The sequence below is a fragment of the Panthera uncia genome, chromosome E1 (genome assembly GCF_023721935.1).
Source record: "Panthera uncia isolate 11264 chromosome E1, Puncia_PCG_1.0, whole genome shotgun sequence".
NCBI classification, from domain to species: Eukaryota; Metazoa; Chordata; class Mammalia; order Carnivora; family Felidae; genus Panthera; species Panthera uncia.
In genome coordinates, this window is record NC_064814.1 from 34268476 (window position 1) to 34288614 (window position 20139).

Sequence of the window (20139 nt, forward strand, 5' to 3'; positions counted from 1 at the left end):
ACCTAGGGGCTCAGTCAGTTAAGCATCTAACTTTGCCTCAGGTCATAAGCTCACAGTTCATGAGTTCAACCCTCACATCAGGCTCTCTACTGTCAGCACAAAGCCCAGTTCAGATACTCTGTCCCCCTCTCTCTCTTCTCTTCTGCTCTCACACACATGCCTACACATGCTCACTCTCTCTCTCTCTCAAAAATAAAAAAAAAAGTTTTTAATCTTTAAAAAAAAGAAATATTACACAATCCTACTACATTATCTATTACATTAAAATGAAGAATTTCAATTAATCATGAGCCAACCTTACCAGAAAAGTGAAAAGGCAAGCCACAGCAGGGGAAAAGAGACTTGTAACAAATATAACCCCACAAGGACATATCTCATACACATAACAATTAAAAATCAATATGAGGGGCGCCTGGGTGGCGCAGTCGGTTAAGCGTCCGACTTCAGCCAGGTCACGATCTCGCGGTCTGTGAGTTCGAGCCCCGCGTCAGGCTCTGGGCTGATGGCTCGGAGCCTGGAGCCTGTTGCCGATTCTGTGTCTCCCCCTCTCTCTGCCCCTCCCCCGTTCATGCTCTGTCTCTCTCTGTCCCAAAAATAAATAAAAAACGTTGAAAAAAAAAAAAAATCAATATGAAAAAGTCATTAGAAAAACAGGCTGGAGACGTGAAAAAACACTTCAAAAAAAGGATGTTCAAATAAATCCATCATCAATAAATATGAAAAGTAGCTCAATCGCATTTGTAATTAAGGAAGTGTTGATTAAAACCACAATGACAAAGGGCCCCTGGGTGGCTCAGTCGGTTAAGCACCCAAACGTCAGCTCAGGTCATGATCTCACAGATCTCATGGTTCATGAGTTTGGGCCCCACATCGGGCTCTGTACTGACAGCTCAGAGCCTGCTTCAGATTCTGCATCTCCCTCTCTCTCTGCCCCTCCCCCGCCCTCTCTCTCAAAAAAATAAACAAACGTTAAAAAAAAATTTTTTTTAAACCACAATGACAAAACCAAGGGGCAGGATGTGGAATAAAGTAATTGTTTACTGCTAGTGAATGTAAAACAGTACAATCACTTTGGAAAACAGTTTGACAATATATTCTCAAATTGAAGATACCATGCCCTTTGACCAAGTAGTTCTACTCCAGATATACACTCACTTGAAGCCAAGAGACAAGCACAGGAATATCCATAGCAGCATTAACTTTAAAAATTTTTTTCAAGCCTATTTATTTTTTTCTTAGTAATCTCTACACCCAACGTGGGGCTTGAACTCACAACCCCTAGATCAAGAGTCACACACTCTACCAACCGAGCCAGCCAGGCACCTCCATAGCAACAGTATTTGTAAAGAGCCAACAGCTGGAATCAATCCAAATGTCCATCAAAACGAAAGTGGAAAAGCACAGTGGGTATATTGCAACAATGGAATAGTACTGAACCACTGCCATACATCATAATATTGATGAACGTACAAACATAATAAGCAAAAGAAGCCAGATATAAAAAAAACTATATAGTGAATAATTTTATTTATGTGAAATTCAAAATCACTAGGCAATTAGGTAGCAATATTCTATTTCTTACCCTAGGTGATTGTTACACAGGTGGTTTTGTAAAAATTTGTTCACTGAGCCATACTTTTGTATTATTTACCATGATATATTTGCACAATAAATAAGGTTTTAAAAAATCATAAATTGAAACAATATCCCTCTTCCTTTATTTGACTTCATTACTCTCCTCTCCTTCTAGAAGCTAAATTCCTTGATTATTTGCCACTGTCATCTATTCTGCATTTCTTTCACCCCAAATCCATTTCAAAACGTTTTCTGTTCTCACTGATAATCAATATAATCTCAGCAATAATCTCCAAGTTGTTGAATGCAATATGTGTTTTTTAAGCCCATCTTTTCAGACTATTTAGCAGCTATAATCAATGCTCATCAGTTTCTCCTTAAAATATTTTCCTTTGGTTTCCATGTACAACCTTCTCCTAGTTTTCCTCCTACTGCTCTAATCATTCCTTCACCATTTCCTCCACTGGCTCAACCCTTTCCACCTATTCTTTAAATATTGAAGTTGTCCAAAGCTAATTCCTAAACACTCTTTTCTTCTCACAATATACCCTCTCAAGTGGTCTCATTCCATCCACTAATTCCATTAGTGTATGCTAGTGACTTCCTCAACATAGGTTTTTGGATGTCTCAGTAGAAAATCAAATTCCACTCAAAGATGATTTCCCAGGCACCTCGGTGGCTCAGTTGGTTAAGACTCTCACTTCGGCTCAGGTCACTGTCTCGTGGTTCATGGGTTTGAGCCCTGCATCAGGCTGTGGGCTGACAGCTCAGAGCCTGGAGCCTGCTTTGGATTCTGTGTCTCCCTCTCCTCCTCTCACACACACACACTCTCTCTCTCTCTCTCTCTCTCAAAAATAAACATTAAAAAAAAAAAAAGAAAGATAATGATTTTGTCGCAAACCTGATCTTCCTCCAAGGTTCTCAATTTTGGTGAATAGAATGATTATCTAACCAGTTGGCAAAGTCAGGAATCACCTTCTTCCTTCTCTCTTGCAATAAATCTACCACCAATCTATCACCTGTGTCTTCCTAAACAGCTCTCTTCTTACACCAACATCAACTCCAAAAGCATAAAATGGCTTCCTGCATCCACCATTGCCCATAAACTCCATACAACAGGTGCTTTTTTAAAAAATACAAATAATGACATACTTCTTCACCTCCATCCACTATATTAGTTATGCCCCATTGCTCAAATATAAAGATCAAAATGTTTAACAAAGCTTATAATCAGTAATTTTTTTTACTTTCTTTTGACACAAATTCACTGGCACAAAGTTAACAGCACATGGTTCTATGTCTAGGAAAATTCAGAATTACAAACTTATTTTCCAAGGGCATAATTCTCTTTATATCTAACATCAATATGGTCTTTCATAGTTTTCGATGTGCTCTGATACCTAGATCATCTAATCTGACACACAACAATCCTGTTTTATACAAAGAGCAGGAGCCAATTTCATTTTGACAAATTAGGTATAATTTACTCAAAACTAAAGAAATCCCTCAGGATTTTTTTTTTTTTTTGAGAGATATTACATGTGAGCAGAGGAGAAGGGCAGAGGGTGGGGGAAGGAGGAGGGGGAAAGAGAGAGAGAGATTTTGAGAGAATCTTAAGTCTCACACCTAGCACAGAACCCAACTTGGGGCTCAGTCTCATGACCATGAGATCATGACCTAAGCCAAAATCAAGAGTCAGACACTTCACCAATTTGTCCACCCAGGTGCCCCAAGAAATCTCCAGATTCTTGATACGCAATCCAGGTATCTTTCTAATACAGCTACCATCTTGATCACAGATTATTATTTTTAGAAGGGCTCAAATGCCACATATAAAACCCTGAGGTCATTATATGAACAAAATCTCCTTTCTCTTATTTTAGATTCTGCTTAGTCACTGGCACTACTTTTCTTTCTCTGGATGGTGGTACAGAAGACTTCATTACTCTTGAATGAAACTCCTAATTTTATAAAAATTGTATGCATCCTTATTCTTTGACTTTCCTTTATATCCTCTATTATACCATCACTGGTTATTCTACCCATAGCTGCTCTTTATCTTCTTTTCTGGTTTCTTTTTTATTCCACCCATAAATATGGATTTTGCAGTCTCTCCTTTAGAGATATGTAGCATTCTTTTGTGGTTTTAGACAACTACAATGTTCTCCTTTCATTCACCCATCTTCCAAAACCTTGTCCAGTCTTATAAGTGAACTTCATACTGCACTCTGTACACTCTCCCTCCTTACAAAAATGTTTGCAAATGGTGGAGGAGGCAGGGGCTGGGTTTTCGATTCACCTAAAACCCAGTTTTCGACTCACCTAAAAAATCGAGGTGTAAAGTGAAATTAGATCTTTCTCCCAAACCAGCTTCTTCTGTATTCCACATTGTACTAATAGCAGCAACACACTGCCAATACCCAGCTAGGTACACCTGGTGGGTGGCTTAGTCGGTTGAGTGTCCAACTCGATTTTGGCTCAGGTCATGATCCCAGACTCATGATCCACAGTCAGCATGGAGCCTGCTTAAGATATTCTCTCTCTCTCTCTCTCTCTCTCTCTCTCTCTCTCTCTCTCTTCCTCTGACCCTCTCCCCCACTCACACTCTCTCTAAAATAAAAATAAAATAAAATAAACTGCCAATACCCAGTCTAAAAACTGAGACGTCATTTTTAGTAGATGCTAGTAGATGAATGAGAAGTAAGGCAGAAAAGAATGTTTCAGCCAAAAGGCCCCCTGTACAAAGATTCTGAGGAATGAAAAGTTCTGTGCCATTAATGACCTGAAAGCCAAGTGGGGTTGAAATATAGCTTTTGAGGGGACATATATGGGAAAAGGAATAAGAGTTTGAAGCACTTGTGAGACATCTAAGTGAAAGGTCTAGGAGACAGCTGAAATGTGGACCCAAGCACACTAGAGCAACAGAGACTTGCAGCAGCTATTATCTTTGTATGCTTCACACACTTCTTACTCTAAACCTCCCCCCTTACCTGGTAATTGATCTCACTCCCCACTAAGCATAGGAACAGGCACACAGCCAGTTGAGCCAATTCTAGTACTACATCCTTGGCCATTGCAACTATACCAGTAACTGGAAGGTAATCTTCCTGGATCACCGAAAGAATACTTTGTCCTCCTTGATCATATAGCATAATCATAAAGGTATGATCAGAGAGCTCTGAGTAATCACTGCTCCATCCTCGTTAGAGAAGTCAAAGAAGAGAAGCAAGCATTCATAAAGAAGTAGTGGCAAGAAGTGAATGACTAGAAGTTTCAAGCCACTATCCTTTCCAGCTATATGATATGAGTAGGATAAAGAAACTAATTCTCCTGGGGCACCTAGGTGGCTCAATCGGTTAAGCATCCAACTTGATTTTGGCTCAGGTCAGATGATTCCGGGGTCATGGGATCAAGCCCCACATCAGACGGCATCTGCACTGAGCGTGGAGCCTGCTTGGGATTCTCTCTCTCTTCCCCTCCATCCCTCTCCCCCACTCGTGCTCTCTAAAATAAAAATAAATAACTAAATAATTCCCCTATGAAAACTAGTATGGTGCCTCCTCAAAAAAATTAAAAACAGAATTAACGTATGAGCCCACAATTCCACTTATGGATATATACTCAGAAAAAACTGAAAACAGAAACTCAAAGAGAGATTTGTACACAAATATTAATAGCACAATTATTCACAAAGCCAAAAGATGGAAGCAACCCAAATGACCATCGATGAATAAACAAAATGTGATATATACAAACAATGCAATATTATACAGCCTTAAAAAGAAAAGAAATATATTGTATATAATATTTAATAATTATTTATATATATTTTATATATATTAAATGTAATATAGTATACATTATATCATATTAAAAGGAAATACATGCTACAGCATGGATGAACCTTGACATCTGGAGTGAAATATGCCAGCACATAAAGACAAATGCCACTTACAAAGTACCTTGAGTAGTCAAATTCATAGAGCCAGAAAGTAAAATGGTGGTCGCCAAGAGCTAATGGGAAGGTGAGAATGTGGGGCTGGGTACAGAGTTTCAGTTTTACAAGATGAAAAGAGGTCTAGGCATTGTTTGCATAACAGTGTGAATGTACTTTACACTACTAAACTGTACACTTAAAAATGGTTAAAATGGGGGCACCTGGGCGGCTCAGTTGGTTGAGAGACTCTTACTTTCAGCTCAGGTCATGATCTCATAGTTTGTGGGACTGAGCCCCACAGCAGCCTCTGTGCTGTGCAAAGCACAGGGCCTGCTTTGGATTCTGTCTCTCCTTCCCTTTCTGCCCCTCCCCCACTCACTCAGGCTCTCTCTCAATTAAAAAAAACATCTTTTTAAAAGATTAAAAAAGGGGCGCCTGGGTGGCTCAGTCGGTTAAGCGTCCGACTTCAGCTCAGGTCACGATCTCACGGTCCGTGAGTTCGAGCCCCGCGTCGGGCTCTGGGCTGATGATGGCCCAGAGCCTGGAGCCTGCTTCCGATTCTGTGTCTCCCTCTCTCTCTGACCCTCCCCCCGTTCATGCTCTGTCTATCTCTGTCTCAAAAATAAATAAATGTTAAAAAAAAATTTTTTTTAATAAATAAATAAAAGATTAAAATGGTAAATTTTATGTTATATGTATTTTACCACAATAAAAAAAATATTTGATTCTCTTAAACCAATCACACCTGGAAAAAAAACAAACCTGTTGAATACAAAAATGGATACCTAAGTATAATAGTGAGTACTATACTATACTATAGCATAGTATATATAATACACTATATAACACATGGAATATAGTAGTATACTAGTACTTTTATACTAGAATTGACCAAGTCAAGATGGGCTAGGGAGTGATAAGAATTTCTCTTCACAGGCTAGAAGGTTGGCAGTTCTTGTAATACTATAGAAAACCAGCTGGTTAACATGATGCATTTTGGGACTCAAATTATACGCTCTCCTTTAGGGAATCTGATAGAAAAATGTTAGGATATTAACTTGCTTTGGCTACTTCTTGTGCTTTTTCCAGTACAATGCCTCAAGAAAAACAAGCTTAGATATAAACCAGACTGCCTGGAAGCAGAAAGAGAATAGTGACAATGACACTAAGGGACATAATCCCACTCTCCAATGAGTTCCAAAAGCAGTAGTCTCTACCTAACACCAAGTCAAAGTTAATGCAACGATTAAGAATGGAGACAGCTAGGAAAACCCAGGATTAGAGAGTCCCAATAAGCCATGATCCTTAGAATTATCTTCTGTCAGTTGTCAACTACTCAACCCCCAACCATGATAAGTCATAATGAAACGGGCTGCAATCTGGAGACAAAGGGCCAACTGGTACCACTCTTATCATTCCAAACTAAAAAGCACAGCTTCCAGGCCTGATGAAAGGAGGAGAAAGCAACCACCAGAGCAGAATTTTCAATTAGAACACTGTAACTTTTAATTTAATTAATAGTTAATAGAGTTTCATTAATAACATAAAATAATTTAAATCTATAGACAGCTAATAATAACCTTCTAAATTATTCTGCAAGACTTTGAATGGCACACTGGACCAGACTGACTTAAGAGATATATTCACAACATTTCATCATAAAGCAGCAGAACACACATTCTTTTTGAGTGCACATGGAACACTCTCCTGAATAGATCAGATCACATATTTGGTCACAAATCAGTCCTCAACAAGTAGAAAAAGACTGAGATCATATCGTGTATACTTCCAGACCACAACACTATGAAACTTGAAGTCAACCACAAGAAAAATTTGGAAAGACGATAAATACATGGAGGCTAAAGAACACCCTACTAAGGAATCATTGGGTTAACCAGGAAATTAAGGAAAAAATAAAAAAAATACATGGAAGAAAATGAAAATAAAAACATAACAGTCCAGAACCTTTGGGATGAAGCAAAGGCCATCCTCAAGAAGAAAAGTCTCAAATTCACAACCTAATCTAACACCTAAAGGAGGTAGAAAAGGAACAGCAAATAAAGCCTAAAGCCAGCAGAAGAAGGGAAACAATAAAGACTAGAGCAGAAATAAATGACATAGAAACAGACAAACAAAACAAAACAAGAAACAGAACAGACCAATGAAACTAAAAGCTGGTTTTCTGAAAGAAATAATAAAACTGATATATCCCTAGCCAGACTTATCAAAAAGAAAAGATAAGAGACTCAAATAAAATCACAAATGAAAGAGGAGAGATCACAACCAACACCACAGAAAAACAAACAATTATAAGAGCATATTATGAAAAATTATATGCCAACAAACGGTAATCTGGAAGAAATGGATAAATTCCTAGAAACATACAAACTACCAAAACTGAAACAGGAAGAAATAGAAAATTTGAACAGACTCAAAATCAGCAAACAAATTGAATCAGTAATAAAAAATCTCCCAACAAACAAAAGTCCAGGGCCAGATGACTTCCCAGGGGAATTCTACCAGACATTTAAACCAGACATTGAAAGAAGAGTTAATATACCTATTCTTCTCAAACTGATCCATAAAATAGAAATGGGAGGAAAACTTCCAAACTCATTCTATGAGGCGAGCATTACCTTGATTCCAAAACAAGACAAAGATCCCACTAAAATGGAGAATTACACGCCAATATCCCTGATGAACATGGACGCAAAAATTCTCCAAAAGATACTAATAAATCAAATCCAACAGTACATTAAAAGAATTATTCACCACAATTCTTGGACTGCAGGAGTGCTTCAATATTCATAAATCAATATGATATGCCGCATTAATGAAAGAAAGGATAAGAACCATATGATCTCTCAACAGATGCAGAAAAAGTATTTGACCAAATACAGCATCAATTCTTGATAAAAACCTTCAACAAAGTAGGGATAGAGGAAACACCTCAACATCAAAAAGGCCATATACAAAAGACCCTTAGCTAATATTCTCAATGGGGAAAAACTGAAAGGTTTTCCTCTATGGTCAGGAACAAGACAGGGATGTCCACTCTTACCACTGTTGCTCAACATAATATTTCAAGTCCTAGCCTCAACAATCAGAAAAACAAAAAGAAATAAAAGGCATCCAAATGGGCATGAAAGGAGTCAAACTTTCACTATTCATAGACAACATGATACTCTATGCAGAAAATCCAAAAGACTCCACCAAAAAATTGCTAGAACTGATACACAAATTCAGCAAAGTCACAGGATATAAACTCAATGTACATTCTGTTGCATTTCTATACACCAATAATGAAGGAGCAGAAAACAAAATCAAGGAATTGATCCCATTTAAAATTGCACCAAAAAAACGTAAGATAGCTAGGAATAAACCTAACCAAAAAGGTAAAAGTTCTGTACTCTGAAAACTATAGAACACTTATGAAAGAAATCGCAGATGACACAAAGAAATGGAAAAACATTCCATGCTCATAGGTCGGAAGAACAAATATTGTTAAAATGTCTACACTACCCAAAGCAATCTAGCCATTTAATGCAATCCATATCAAATTACCACCAGCATTTTTCACAGAGCTAGAACAAACAATCTTAAATTTGGATGGAACCAGAAAAAGCCTCCAAATAGCCAAAGCAATTTTTAAAAAGAAAAACAAACCTGGAGGCATCACAATTCCAGACCTCAAGCTATAATACAAAGCTGCAGTCATCAAGACAGTATGGTACTGGCACAAAAACAGATATACAGATCAATGCAACACAACAGAAAACCCAGAAATGGACCCACAACTAAATGGTCAATTGATCTTCAACAAAGCAGGAAAAAATATCCAACGGAAAAAAAGACAGTCTCTTCAACAAATGGTGTGGGAAAAACTGGACAGCAACATACAAGAGAATGAAACTGGACAACTTTATTACACCATACACAAAAATAAATTAAAAAGTGGATGAAAGACCTAAATGTAAGACAGAAAACCAGAAAAATCCTAGAGGACAACACAGGAAGCAATCTCTCTGATATCGGCCATGGCAACTTCTTATTGGCATGTCTCCAGAGGCATGGGAAACAAAAGCAAAAATGAACTATAGGGATTTCATCAAGATAAAAAGCTTCTGCAGAGCAAACAATCAACAAAATTAACAGGCAGCCTATGGAATGGGAGAAGATATTTGCAAATGATGTACTGGATAAAAGCTTAGTATCCAAAATCTATAAAGAACTTATCAAACTCAATGGCCAAAAAACAAATAATCCAGGAAAGAAATGGACAGAAGACATGAAGAGACATTCTTCCAAAGAAGGTATCCAGATGGCCAAGAGACACATGAAAAGATGCTCCACATCACTCATAATCAGGGAAATATAAATCAAAACCACAATGAGATACCACTTCAAACTGTCAGAATGGCTAACATTAACAACACAAGATGGGGCACCTGGGTGGCTCAGTCAGTTAAGCGGCCGACTTCGGCTCAGGTCATGATCTCACAGTCCGTGAGTTCGAGCCCCGCGTCAGGCTCTGTGCTGACAGCTTAGAGCCTGGAGCCTGTTTCGGATTCTGTGTCTCCCTCTCTCTGACCCTCCCCCGTTCATGTTCTGTCTCTGTCTCAAAAATAAATAAACGTTAAAAAAATTTAAAAAAAAAAACCAAAAAACACAAGAAACAACAGGTGCTGGTGAGGATGTGGAGAAAGGAGAACCCTCTAATACTGCTGGTGGGAATGCAAACTGGTGCAGCCACTCTGGAAAACAGTATGGAGGTTCCTCCAAAAATTAAAAATAAAACTACCCTACAACCCAGCAATTGTACTACCAGGTATTTTTCCAAGGGATACAGGTGTGCCGTTTCGAAGTGACACATGCACCCCAATGTTTATAGCAGCACTATCAACAATAGCCAAAGTATGGAAAGAGCCCAAATGTCCAACAATGGATGAACAGATAAATAAGATGTGGTGTGTGTATATACACACACACACATACGTACACACAATGGAGTATTACTTGGCAATCAAAAAGAATGAAATCTTGGCATTTATAACTACGTGGATGGAACTAGAGGTTATTATGCTAAGTGAAATTAGTCAGAGAAAGAAAAATAACATACGACTTCACTCATATGAGGACTTTAAGACACAGAACAGATGAACATAAGGGAAGGGAAGCAAAAATGATATAAAAACAGGGAGGGGACAAAACATAAGAGACTCTTAAATATGAGGAACAAACAGAGGGTTGGTGGAGGGACTGTGGGAGGAGGGATGGGCTAAATGGGTAAGGGGCATTAAGGAATCTACTCCTGAAATCATTGTTGTACTATATGCTAACTAATTTGGATGTAAATGACTGAAATGAAATGAAATGAAATGAAATAAAATAAAATAAAATAAAAATTAAATATTAAAAAAAAAAACAACACCCTGAAAGACTCCACCAAAAAACTACAAGTACTAATAAGTGAATTCAGTAAGGTCACAGGATACAAAATCAGTGTATAGAAATCTGTTGCACTTCTATACACTAACAATAAAGGAACATAAAGACAAATTGTGAAGGCAGTCCTATTTATGATTATATCAAAAATAACAAAATACCTAGAAATAAACTTAACCAAAGAGGTGGAAGCTCTGTATTCTAAACGTGATCCCTGAAACCATAAATATCCTAGAAGAGAGCACAGGTAGTAATTTCTTGGATATCAGCTGTAACAACACTTTTCTAGATATGTTTCCTAAGGCAAGGGAAACAAAAGCAAAAATAAACTATTTGGACTATATTTTTTAAAAGCTTCTGTACAGCAGAGGAAACAATCAATAAAACCAAAAGATAATCTTCTGAAAAATAAATAAATAAATAAAAATAAAACAACTACTGTAAGTTCAATAGCACACACAGACTAAAATAATTTTCAAGCAAGACCCATCTACATTTCCAGGTACATTTTACTTCAATAAAGCAAAGGCTTTATGGAATATTATGCCAGCAATTCTTACTCACTATTTAAAAACAAAACAAAAACAAAACAACAGAAACCATGCTTAGGTAAAGATTATTTTGACATTTTCTAAATGTTAATTTTGTGATATTAAAATCATTTTGTTTTTTGTTGTGGACATGAACCTATGCCTTTAAAAATTATTTTCAGTAATCCCTATCAAAATAACACCAGCATTCTTCACAGAGCTAGAACAAACAATCCTAAATTTAGATGGAACCAGAAAAGACCCCAATAGCCAAAGCAATCCTGAAAAAAGAAAACCAAAGCAGGAGGCATCACAATCCTGGATGTCAAGCTGTATTACAAAGCTGTAATCATCAAGACAGTATGGTACTGGCACAAGAACAGATATACAGATCAATGGAACAGAAAAGAAAACCCAGAAATGGGCCCACAAATGAATGGCCAACTAATCTTTGACAAAGCAGGAAAGAATATCCAATGGAAAAAAGATAGTCTCTTCAGCAAATGGTGCTGGGAAAACTGGACAGCAACATGCAGAAGAATGAACCTGGACCACTTTCTTACATCACACACAAAAATAAACTCAAAATAGATGAAAGACATAAACGTAAGACAGGAAGCCATCAAAATCCTAGAGGAGAAAATAGGCAACAACCTCTTTAACCTCAGCCACAGCAACTTCTTACTTGACATGTCTCCAGAAGCAAGGGAAACAAAAGCAAAAATCAACTACTGGGACCTCATCAAGATAAAAAGCTTCTGCACAACTAAGCAAACAATCAACAAAACTAAGAGGCAACCAATGGAATAGGAGAAGATATTTGCAAACGACATATAGGATAAAGGGTAGTATCCAAAATCTATAAAGAACTTATCAAGTGTAACACCCAAAAAACAAACAATCCAGTGAAGAAATGGGCAAAAGACATGAATAGACACTTTTCCAAAGAAGGCATCCACATGGCTGATACATGAAAAAATGCTCAACATCACTAATCATCAGGGAAATATAAATCAAAACCACAATGAGACACCACCTCACACTTATGAGAATGGCTAACATTAACAACTCAGGCAACAACAGATGGTGGCAAGGATGTGGAGAAAGAGAAACCCTTTTGCACTGCTGATGGGAATGCAAACTGGTGCAGCCACTCTGGAAGACACTATGGAGGTTACTCAAAAAATTTAAAATAGAACCACCCTACAATCCAGCAATTACACTACTAGTTATTTAACCATAGGATACAGGATACAAAGGGCCACATGCACCCCAATGTTTATAGCAGCACTATCGACAATAGCCAAGTATGGAAAAAGTCCAAATGTCCATCCACTGATGAATGGATAAAGAAGATGTGACATATATATATACATACACACACACACACACACACACACACACACACACACACACGTACAATGGAATATTACTCGACAATCAAAAAGAATGAAATCTTGCCATCTGAACGTGTATGGAACTAGAGCATATTATGCTAAATGAAACAAGTCAGTCAGAGAAAGACAAATAGACGATTTCACTCAGGTACAATTTAAGATAAAAAACAGATGAACATAAGGGAAGGTAAGCAAAAATAATATAAAAAGAGGGTGGGGGACAGGGGCGCCTGGGTGGTTCAGTCAGTTAAGTTTCCGACCTCGGCTCAGGTCATGATCTCGCAGTCCATGAGTTCAAGCCCCACGTCCGGCTCTGTGCTGACAGCTCAAAGCCTGCAGCATGCTTCGGATTCCGTGTCTCCTCTCTATGCTCCTCTGCCTCTCATACTCTCTCTCTCTCTCTCAAAAATAAATAAACATTAAAAAATTTAAAAAAAAAACAGAGTGGGGGACAAAATATAAGAGACTCTTAAATACAGAGAATAAACTGAGGGTTGCTGGCAGGGTGTTGGGTAGGGGGAAGGACTAAAGGGGTGGGGGCAATAAGGAGGACACTTGTTGGAATGAGCACTGGGTGTTATATGTAAGTGACTAATCACTAAATTCTATTCCTGAAATTATTATTACACTATATGTTGACTAACTTGGATTTAAATTAAAAAAATAATTTAAAGCTAAGGGGAACCTGGATGGCTCAGTCAGTTAAGCGTCCAACTTAGGCTCAGGTCATGATCTCACAGCTCGTGAGTTCAAGCCCCGTGTCAGGCTCTGTACTGACAGCTCAGAGCCTGGAGCCTGCTTTGGATTCTGTGTCTCCCTCTCTCTCTATGCCTCTCCTGCTCTCACTCCGTCTCTCTCCCTCAAAAATAAATAAACATTTAAAAAATAATAATAATTAAAAGTTAAAAAATAAAAAAATAAAAATTATTTTTAATATTTCACATATGTTGTATAACAAGCTTTTGCTACTATCTGGCACTAATATTTCCAAGACGACAACCATTTGCTTTGTTATTAAGGTAAGTAAGTTCTCTAGGGGCACCTGGGTGGCTTAGTCAGTTAAGCATCCAACTTTGGCTCAGGTCATGATCTCACAGTTTGTGGGTTCAAGCCCCACATCAGGTTCTATGCTGACCATTCAGAGCCTGGAGCCTGCTTTGGATTCTGTGTCTCTCTGACTCTCTCCTGCTTGAACTCTGTCTCTTCTTCAAGAATAAACATTAAAAAAAAAAAAAAAAAAGGAAAGAAAGAAAGTGCTCTAATGCTAAGCCTGGCTGGCTCAGTCAATGGAGCATACAACTCTTGATCTCAGGGTTGTGGCTTTGACCTCCACACTGGAAGCAGAGATTACTTAAGAATAAAATATTTAAAAAAAGAAAAAATAAAAGAGAGAGAGAGAGCTCTCTAATACTTTCTGACATCCACTAAACAAAATATACTTCCAGAAAAGAAAGAAGAGTCTGAATTCAAGAGGAAAAGATAGAAAACAAAAGATGAATAGTTACCTAGTTATTAATGAAGGAAAGGAAAAAAGAAGGAAGGATACACTAGTAAACAAGGCAATTTAACAGTCATAAAAAGAAAGAAAATCAAAGATATAAGAAGCTTTCAAAGGCAAACATAGTAGGAAAAGTTTATAAGTCATAAATAATTACCCATACAAATGAATTTTTATTTCCCACAAAGAGAACCCAACAAGTTGCTATTATTTGAATGAATCAGCTAATAAAGAATCCAAAAATGCAAAAAAAAAAAAAAAAAAAAAAAAAAAACCAATTTGCAGAAGTGCTACTTAGCCTCTCTCTCCTGGACAGTAGCTTAAAGAAAAAAAAAATACAGCATCACATTTTTAAAGTCTTAGAGGAGATGAAGACTCAAGAGTATGATATCGGTCAAAGCCCCACTAGGAAATGAAAATAATTCAGTGTGTTCATAACTGAGAATTTAATAAAGACAACTGGTTACAGACGACAGAATAGCTGAGAGACTAAAAAAGGAACTTTGAGGCTGCCTATTGTATTAACAACAGTAGGAAACCATTACCACCCCGAGGCTAGGGAGACAGAGAGTATAGGATGCTGGGTCATCTGGCAAAAACTGGAACACCAATGGAACTGCCTGGAAGAAGCCAGAACGACAGAGGAAATGCAGTCACTAACAGAGAGAGGAGAAGGAATAATACTCTTCCCTTTCTCCCATCCTCTCATTCAATTTCTCACCAATGCCTCCCAAACTCAGCAGAAGACAACAGACATGGTATCATGGGAAAAAGACAATGGGCAGCCACCTTGCAAGGGAGCAGGATGGGACAAAGAAATGGAATGCAGGAATGTATCTGAGAACAAAAGAGCCAACCCAGACATAAATCTTGTCCAGAAAAAAATGTTAAAAGTCTAAAAAGTTCAACAGTACTAAGTGTGCAGTTATAAATCCTATACAACTGATCAAACATTAACTTCTCTAAGAAATCTTTATGTCCTAAAGCTTAAGGCTAGGCACCATATGTTACAGTTACTTTAAGACTTTTACAATACAGGGGCGCCTGTGTGGCTCAGTCAGTTAAGTGTCCAACTTCGGCTCAGGTCATGATCTTACTGTTCGTGAGTCCAAGCCCATCGGGCTCTGTGCTGACAGCTCAGAGCCTGAAGCCTGCTTTGGATTCTGTGTCTCCCTCTCTCTCTGCTCCTCCCCCACTCATGCTGTATCTCTCTGTCTCTCAAAAATAACCAAACATAAAAAAAAAAAATTTTTTTTAAAGACTTGTACAAGTTCTAATGAAGTTTCCATAGTGTGGTTACGTTACTTTTTAAACTAAAAATAAATTTCGTTTGAAAACTAAAAACTTACTGTAGAGAAAGTAATCTAAAGTAAGAGTTCTCTTTTTAGAATTAGGTCATCCTCCAACAAACATTTAATTCATATGTTCCAAAAAAGTTAAAACCATACCATTTAAATCTGCATTTTCAAATCTGACCCAGACTATTTTCTCCTTTTCTTCTGTCAGAGGTGTTCCACTGTAAGCCTGCATAGTAAATAGAAAGGTTTGAATAAAAATGTTTTACAGTTATAGTATTACAGAAGTTCAAGACAAAAAGTAACTTAAATAAAGCCAATCTTATCTCTTTCCAACTTCACCAAGATGTTCCAACATCTTAGGAACTAGCACATTTTGTAATATCTTTACTCCCAAAGAAAGTTATATAGAACTGTGATAACCTTGGCCAAAAAAGGGGGTTTTAACTTATTAAAGAATTGCAGAAACCTAAAATACAATGATCATAGTCTATTAGGAAACATCACTATAACTGAAAGGCACTCAAAAACCTACATCACCCCCTATATTGATCAACAAATAAGAAGGCTTAAGAAACAAACAAAACTGGGGCACCTGGGTGGCTCAGTCAGTTGAGCATCTGACTTTAGCTCAGGTCATGATCTCATGGTTCATGGGTTTGAGCCCCATATTGGGCTCTGTGCTGACAGCTTGCTCAGAGCCCAGAGCCTGCTTCGGATTCTGTGTCACCTTCTCTCTCTACCCCTCCCCCACTCGCACTTTGTCTCTCTCTCTCTGTCTCTCAAAAATAAGTAAATGTTAAAAAAAAAAAAATTAAAAGAAAAAGAAGAAAAAAACAAAACTACCACACGTATCTATTTAGTCTCAGGTGTTTATGATCATGTAACTACACTCTACCTAGAATTTTCTAATATATTACTTTCTGCTTGCCTCCAGTTCCAGGTAGAAGGCAAGAGCCAGAGTTGGGGGTGAATAAAAAAGTACAGTATTAAACTTTTTAAGTCTCTTATCTGGCTTCTAGACCCAACCTATTAGCTGGTTTCTGCAGGCCAGCAAAGTTCACAAAGACAAGTTTAGCTGCCATGAAATCATAAGTGTCAACGGTATCCATCCGTATTTAAAGGGAGTCATTGCTGCATAAAGCAAATGTTTCCATTTTAAAATGTTTAAAAATTGTATATATTTATAAGCATTTAGAATGTCAACAAAAGGCCTGCAACATTTTCAATCATAAAGTGGTACCCAGTTCACAAAATAATTATTTAATATAAACTGTACCAAAAGCATATAAAAACTACCAACCTGCATATAATTTATGTTATACTCGACCCACTTTAAATTTCCATGCCAGTTTACAGCCCTTGTACCTTGTATGATAACTGAAAAGTATCTACATTGGGTGCCTGGGTGGCTCAGTCAATTAAGCATCTGACTCTTGATTTTGGCTCAGATCATGATCTCAGTGGCAAGATAGAGCCCGGCATTGGGCTCACACCGGGCATGGAGGCTGCTTGAGATTCTCTCTGCCCCTGCTAGTGCACACACGCACACGCAAACACACACACATACACATGCACGCTCTCTCAAAAAAAATTATCTACATTGAAAATACTACTAAAAGACAAAATTACTTTAATAAATTTACTACGTAAAAGAAATTATCTTACAAATCCTTACAAATCTCATTGCCTTTAAAAAAAAAAAGTGAGATGCGTATAGTTAATTCCTTTGAAGAAGAGGAGAAAACCTGCACTATATCTAACTAATTCATCAACTTTATCTTCAACTGCCTCATCCTCACCTCCTTCCTCTTTGTTCTTTTCATGCTTAAAATCTTTTGTAAAAATAAACTTTTTATTTTGGAATAATTTTAGATTATTAAATACAGTACAAAGTTCTCATATATCCCTCAACCAGTTTCCCCTAATGTTAACTATCTAATCAAATCTGACTTTACCATGGAACATTTCTCAAAACTAGGACACTGACAGTGATGCATTACTATTAATTAAGCCCCACACTTCATTTGGTTTTCATCAGTTTTTCCACTAATGTTCTTTCTCAGTTCCAGGATCCAATCTGGAATAGCACAGTGCATTTAAGACAACTTTTTCTCCCCACATCAAGCTCTCCTTTCATCTGGTAAAGCAGTAACATTTTTCAGAATTTTCTTCAGCTTAGCAGATTTATCACCTGCAGCATTATTCAACATTCTCTCAATTCCTCTGCAACATTTGTAAGATGTTCTCCTTTGATTTCTGAGTGATATGCAGAACAAAACAAAGTTGAATGAGGTCTTTCAGTGTACTGGGATTCTTGAACTTTTCTTTCCCCTTCAGGGGAAAATAAGACTTTCAAAACAAGCCTTGTCTACTTTTGCTATGTCTTCAAGTTCTCCTCTCTCCTTAGCAGACATGGTGTTCTTTACTAAGCATTCTTGAAAAAAAAGTGAAGCTGAGGCATCTGAGTGCTGTTTCCTGTGTGCCTTCCTGCAGGTCTGCACAAAGAAGGCATATGACATCATGTCATTTTGCCTCTTAGCTTATGATATCTCTTGCCCATGTGTAGGTATTTTATTCTTAGTGAGGCACATACTCACCCAGTGCCCATCCAGCTTTCACTTGCTACCTTAATGGAGGTCAGTATCAATGTACCACACAAAAGTCTCCTGCCGAGCACTGATTATTAGCTCTCCTTCTTCAACCAAGATGCAATTACTCTAGCCCTCTTATTTAGAATCAAAACTTCCACCCCATTATTTACAGTATTTCGTTATTTTCCCTTTTATTCCTTACCAGGTTTCTACCACATATACCCATTCACAAGCATAAGGTTATTGTTGAACTTTAAAAGACATAGTTACAGCCATTGTAGGTATGTTGTATTTTTTTGTTGTATGTATATGTTTTGTTTCTTTTATCATACAGAAATAACCTCCCTTTTGCCAAAAAGTATAATTGTTAATTACCGCAAATTATTCTATAGGGATAACGTACCATAATTTGTTTGACTGCTATTGACATTTGGGCTGGCTATAATTTTTTTTAAGTTTTTTTAAGTTTTATTTATTTTTGAGAGAGAGAACAAGTTGGGGAGAGGCAGAGAGAGAGGCAGACACAGAATCCGAAGCAGGCTCCAGGCTCTGAGCTGTCAGCACAGAGCCCGTTGCGGGGCTCAAATTCACAGACCATGAGATCATGACCTGAGCCGAAGTAAGACGCTTAAGTAAGACTGAGCCACCCAGTCACCCCTGGGCTGGCTACAATTTTTTACACTGAAAATGTAGAACTTTCACACACAAACACTGAAATGAAAAATTCTGAGCTTTGGGGCGCCTGGGTGGCTCGGTCGGTTAAGCGTCCGACTTCGGCTCAGGTCATGATCTCACGGTCCGTGAGTTCGAGCCCCGCGTCGGGCTCTGTGCTGACTGCTCAGAGCCTGGAGCCTGTTTCAGATTCTGTGTCTCCCTCTCTCTCTGCCCCTCCCCTGTTCACGCTCTGTCTGTCTCTGTCCCAAAAATAAACGTTAAAAAAAAATTAAAAAAAAAAAATTCTGAGCTTTAACTTTTTCCTTGCTGAATTATTTTTTAATAAATTTTCATAAGTACAATTATTAGATCAAACAGCACAGCTAAGGGCATCTACAAGGCATCAATGACATCTGCTGAACACAATGGTAATTCATTCTATCTGTAACAGCTGAAGAAGCTGATACCAGTCTAACAACACATTTTCCCCCTTTTGTGGCTATTTGGAAACCCAGAGAATAATTTCTAGGCTCCATGAATTTGACAATTTCCAGAACAGGAGTTGGAACATAACATCAGCAAAAAACATAATTTTTCCAAATGGTTGACTGCACAGTACCACTGGGGGATTCTGGATTAAATATGGGGAAAAAAAGACCAGAGGTCACCAAACACCAAATCTGGCCCACCACCTGTGTTCATAAATAAAATTTTATTTGAATATGGCCATGCCCTTTCCTTTACATAAAAAGCAGTACTAAGTAGATGCAACAGATATTGTATGACCTGCAAAGCTTATCCGGCCCTTTTGGGGAAAGTTTGCCAACTACTGCTACACAAGACCATGAAGCCTTAAGGAGAAGCACCAAATATCCCCTCAGTGTAACACAGTGACTGTCCCATAGTGGGTGCTCAAGTAAATGTCTGCTGCCTGAATTTTTGCTTTCTTTCCAGAGTAAACAGAATAATGACTTACATATTTCTTGAATGAACATTCTAATTCTTAGATCCATGACTACAGCTTTACCTCCACAGTTGCTACTCTGATCCAAATCTTCACAATCAATTGCACAGATTATCTCCTTTCTAATGTAGTAATGCTCATAAACACTATATTAATCTTATACCTTCCAGAACTTTTACCCTATCAGGTTTAAGAACCCCCTATTGTCAATCTATTACTCAATCTGGTATTCTTGTTTCTCTACCAAACT

At 37.7% G+C, this 20139-nt stretch overlaps 1 protein-coding gene across 10 annotated transcripts in view; it reads right to left on the minus strand.

Moving 5' to 3' along the window:
* The window catches only part of BCAS3 (BCAS3 microtubule associated cell migration factor), a 611080-nt gene that overhangs the window by 584480 nt on the left and 6461 nt on the right, over window positions 1–20139 (minus strand). For all 10 annotated transcript variants that reach the window (XM_049637825.1, XM_049637821.1, XM_049637826.1 and 7 more), the window contains one exon: window positions 15831–15906. In XM_049637825.1, coding sequence (XP_049493782.1) covers window positions 15831–15906 — 76 coding nt within the window. The remainder of the gene's footprint in view (window positions 1–15830; window positions 15907–20139) is intronic.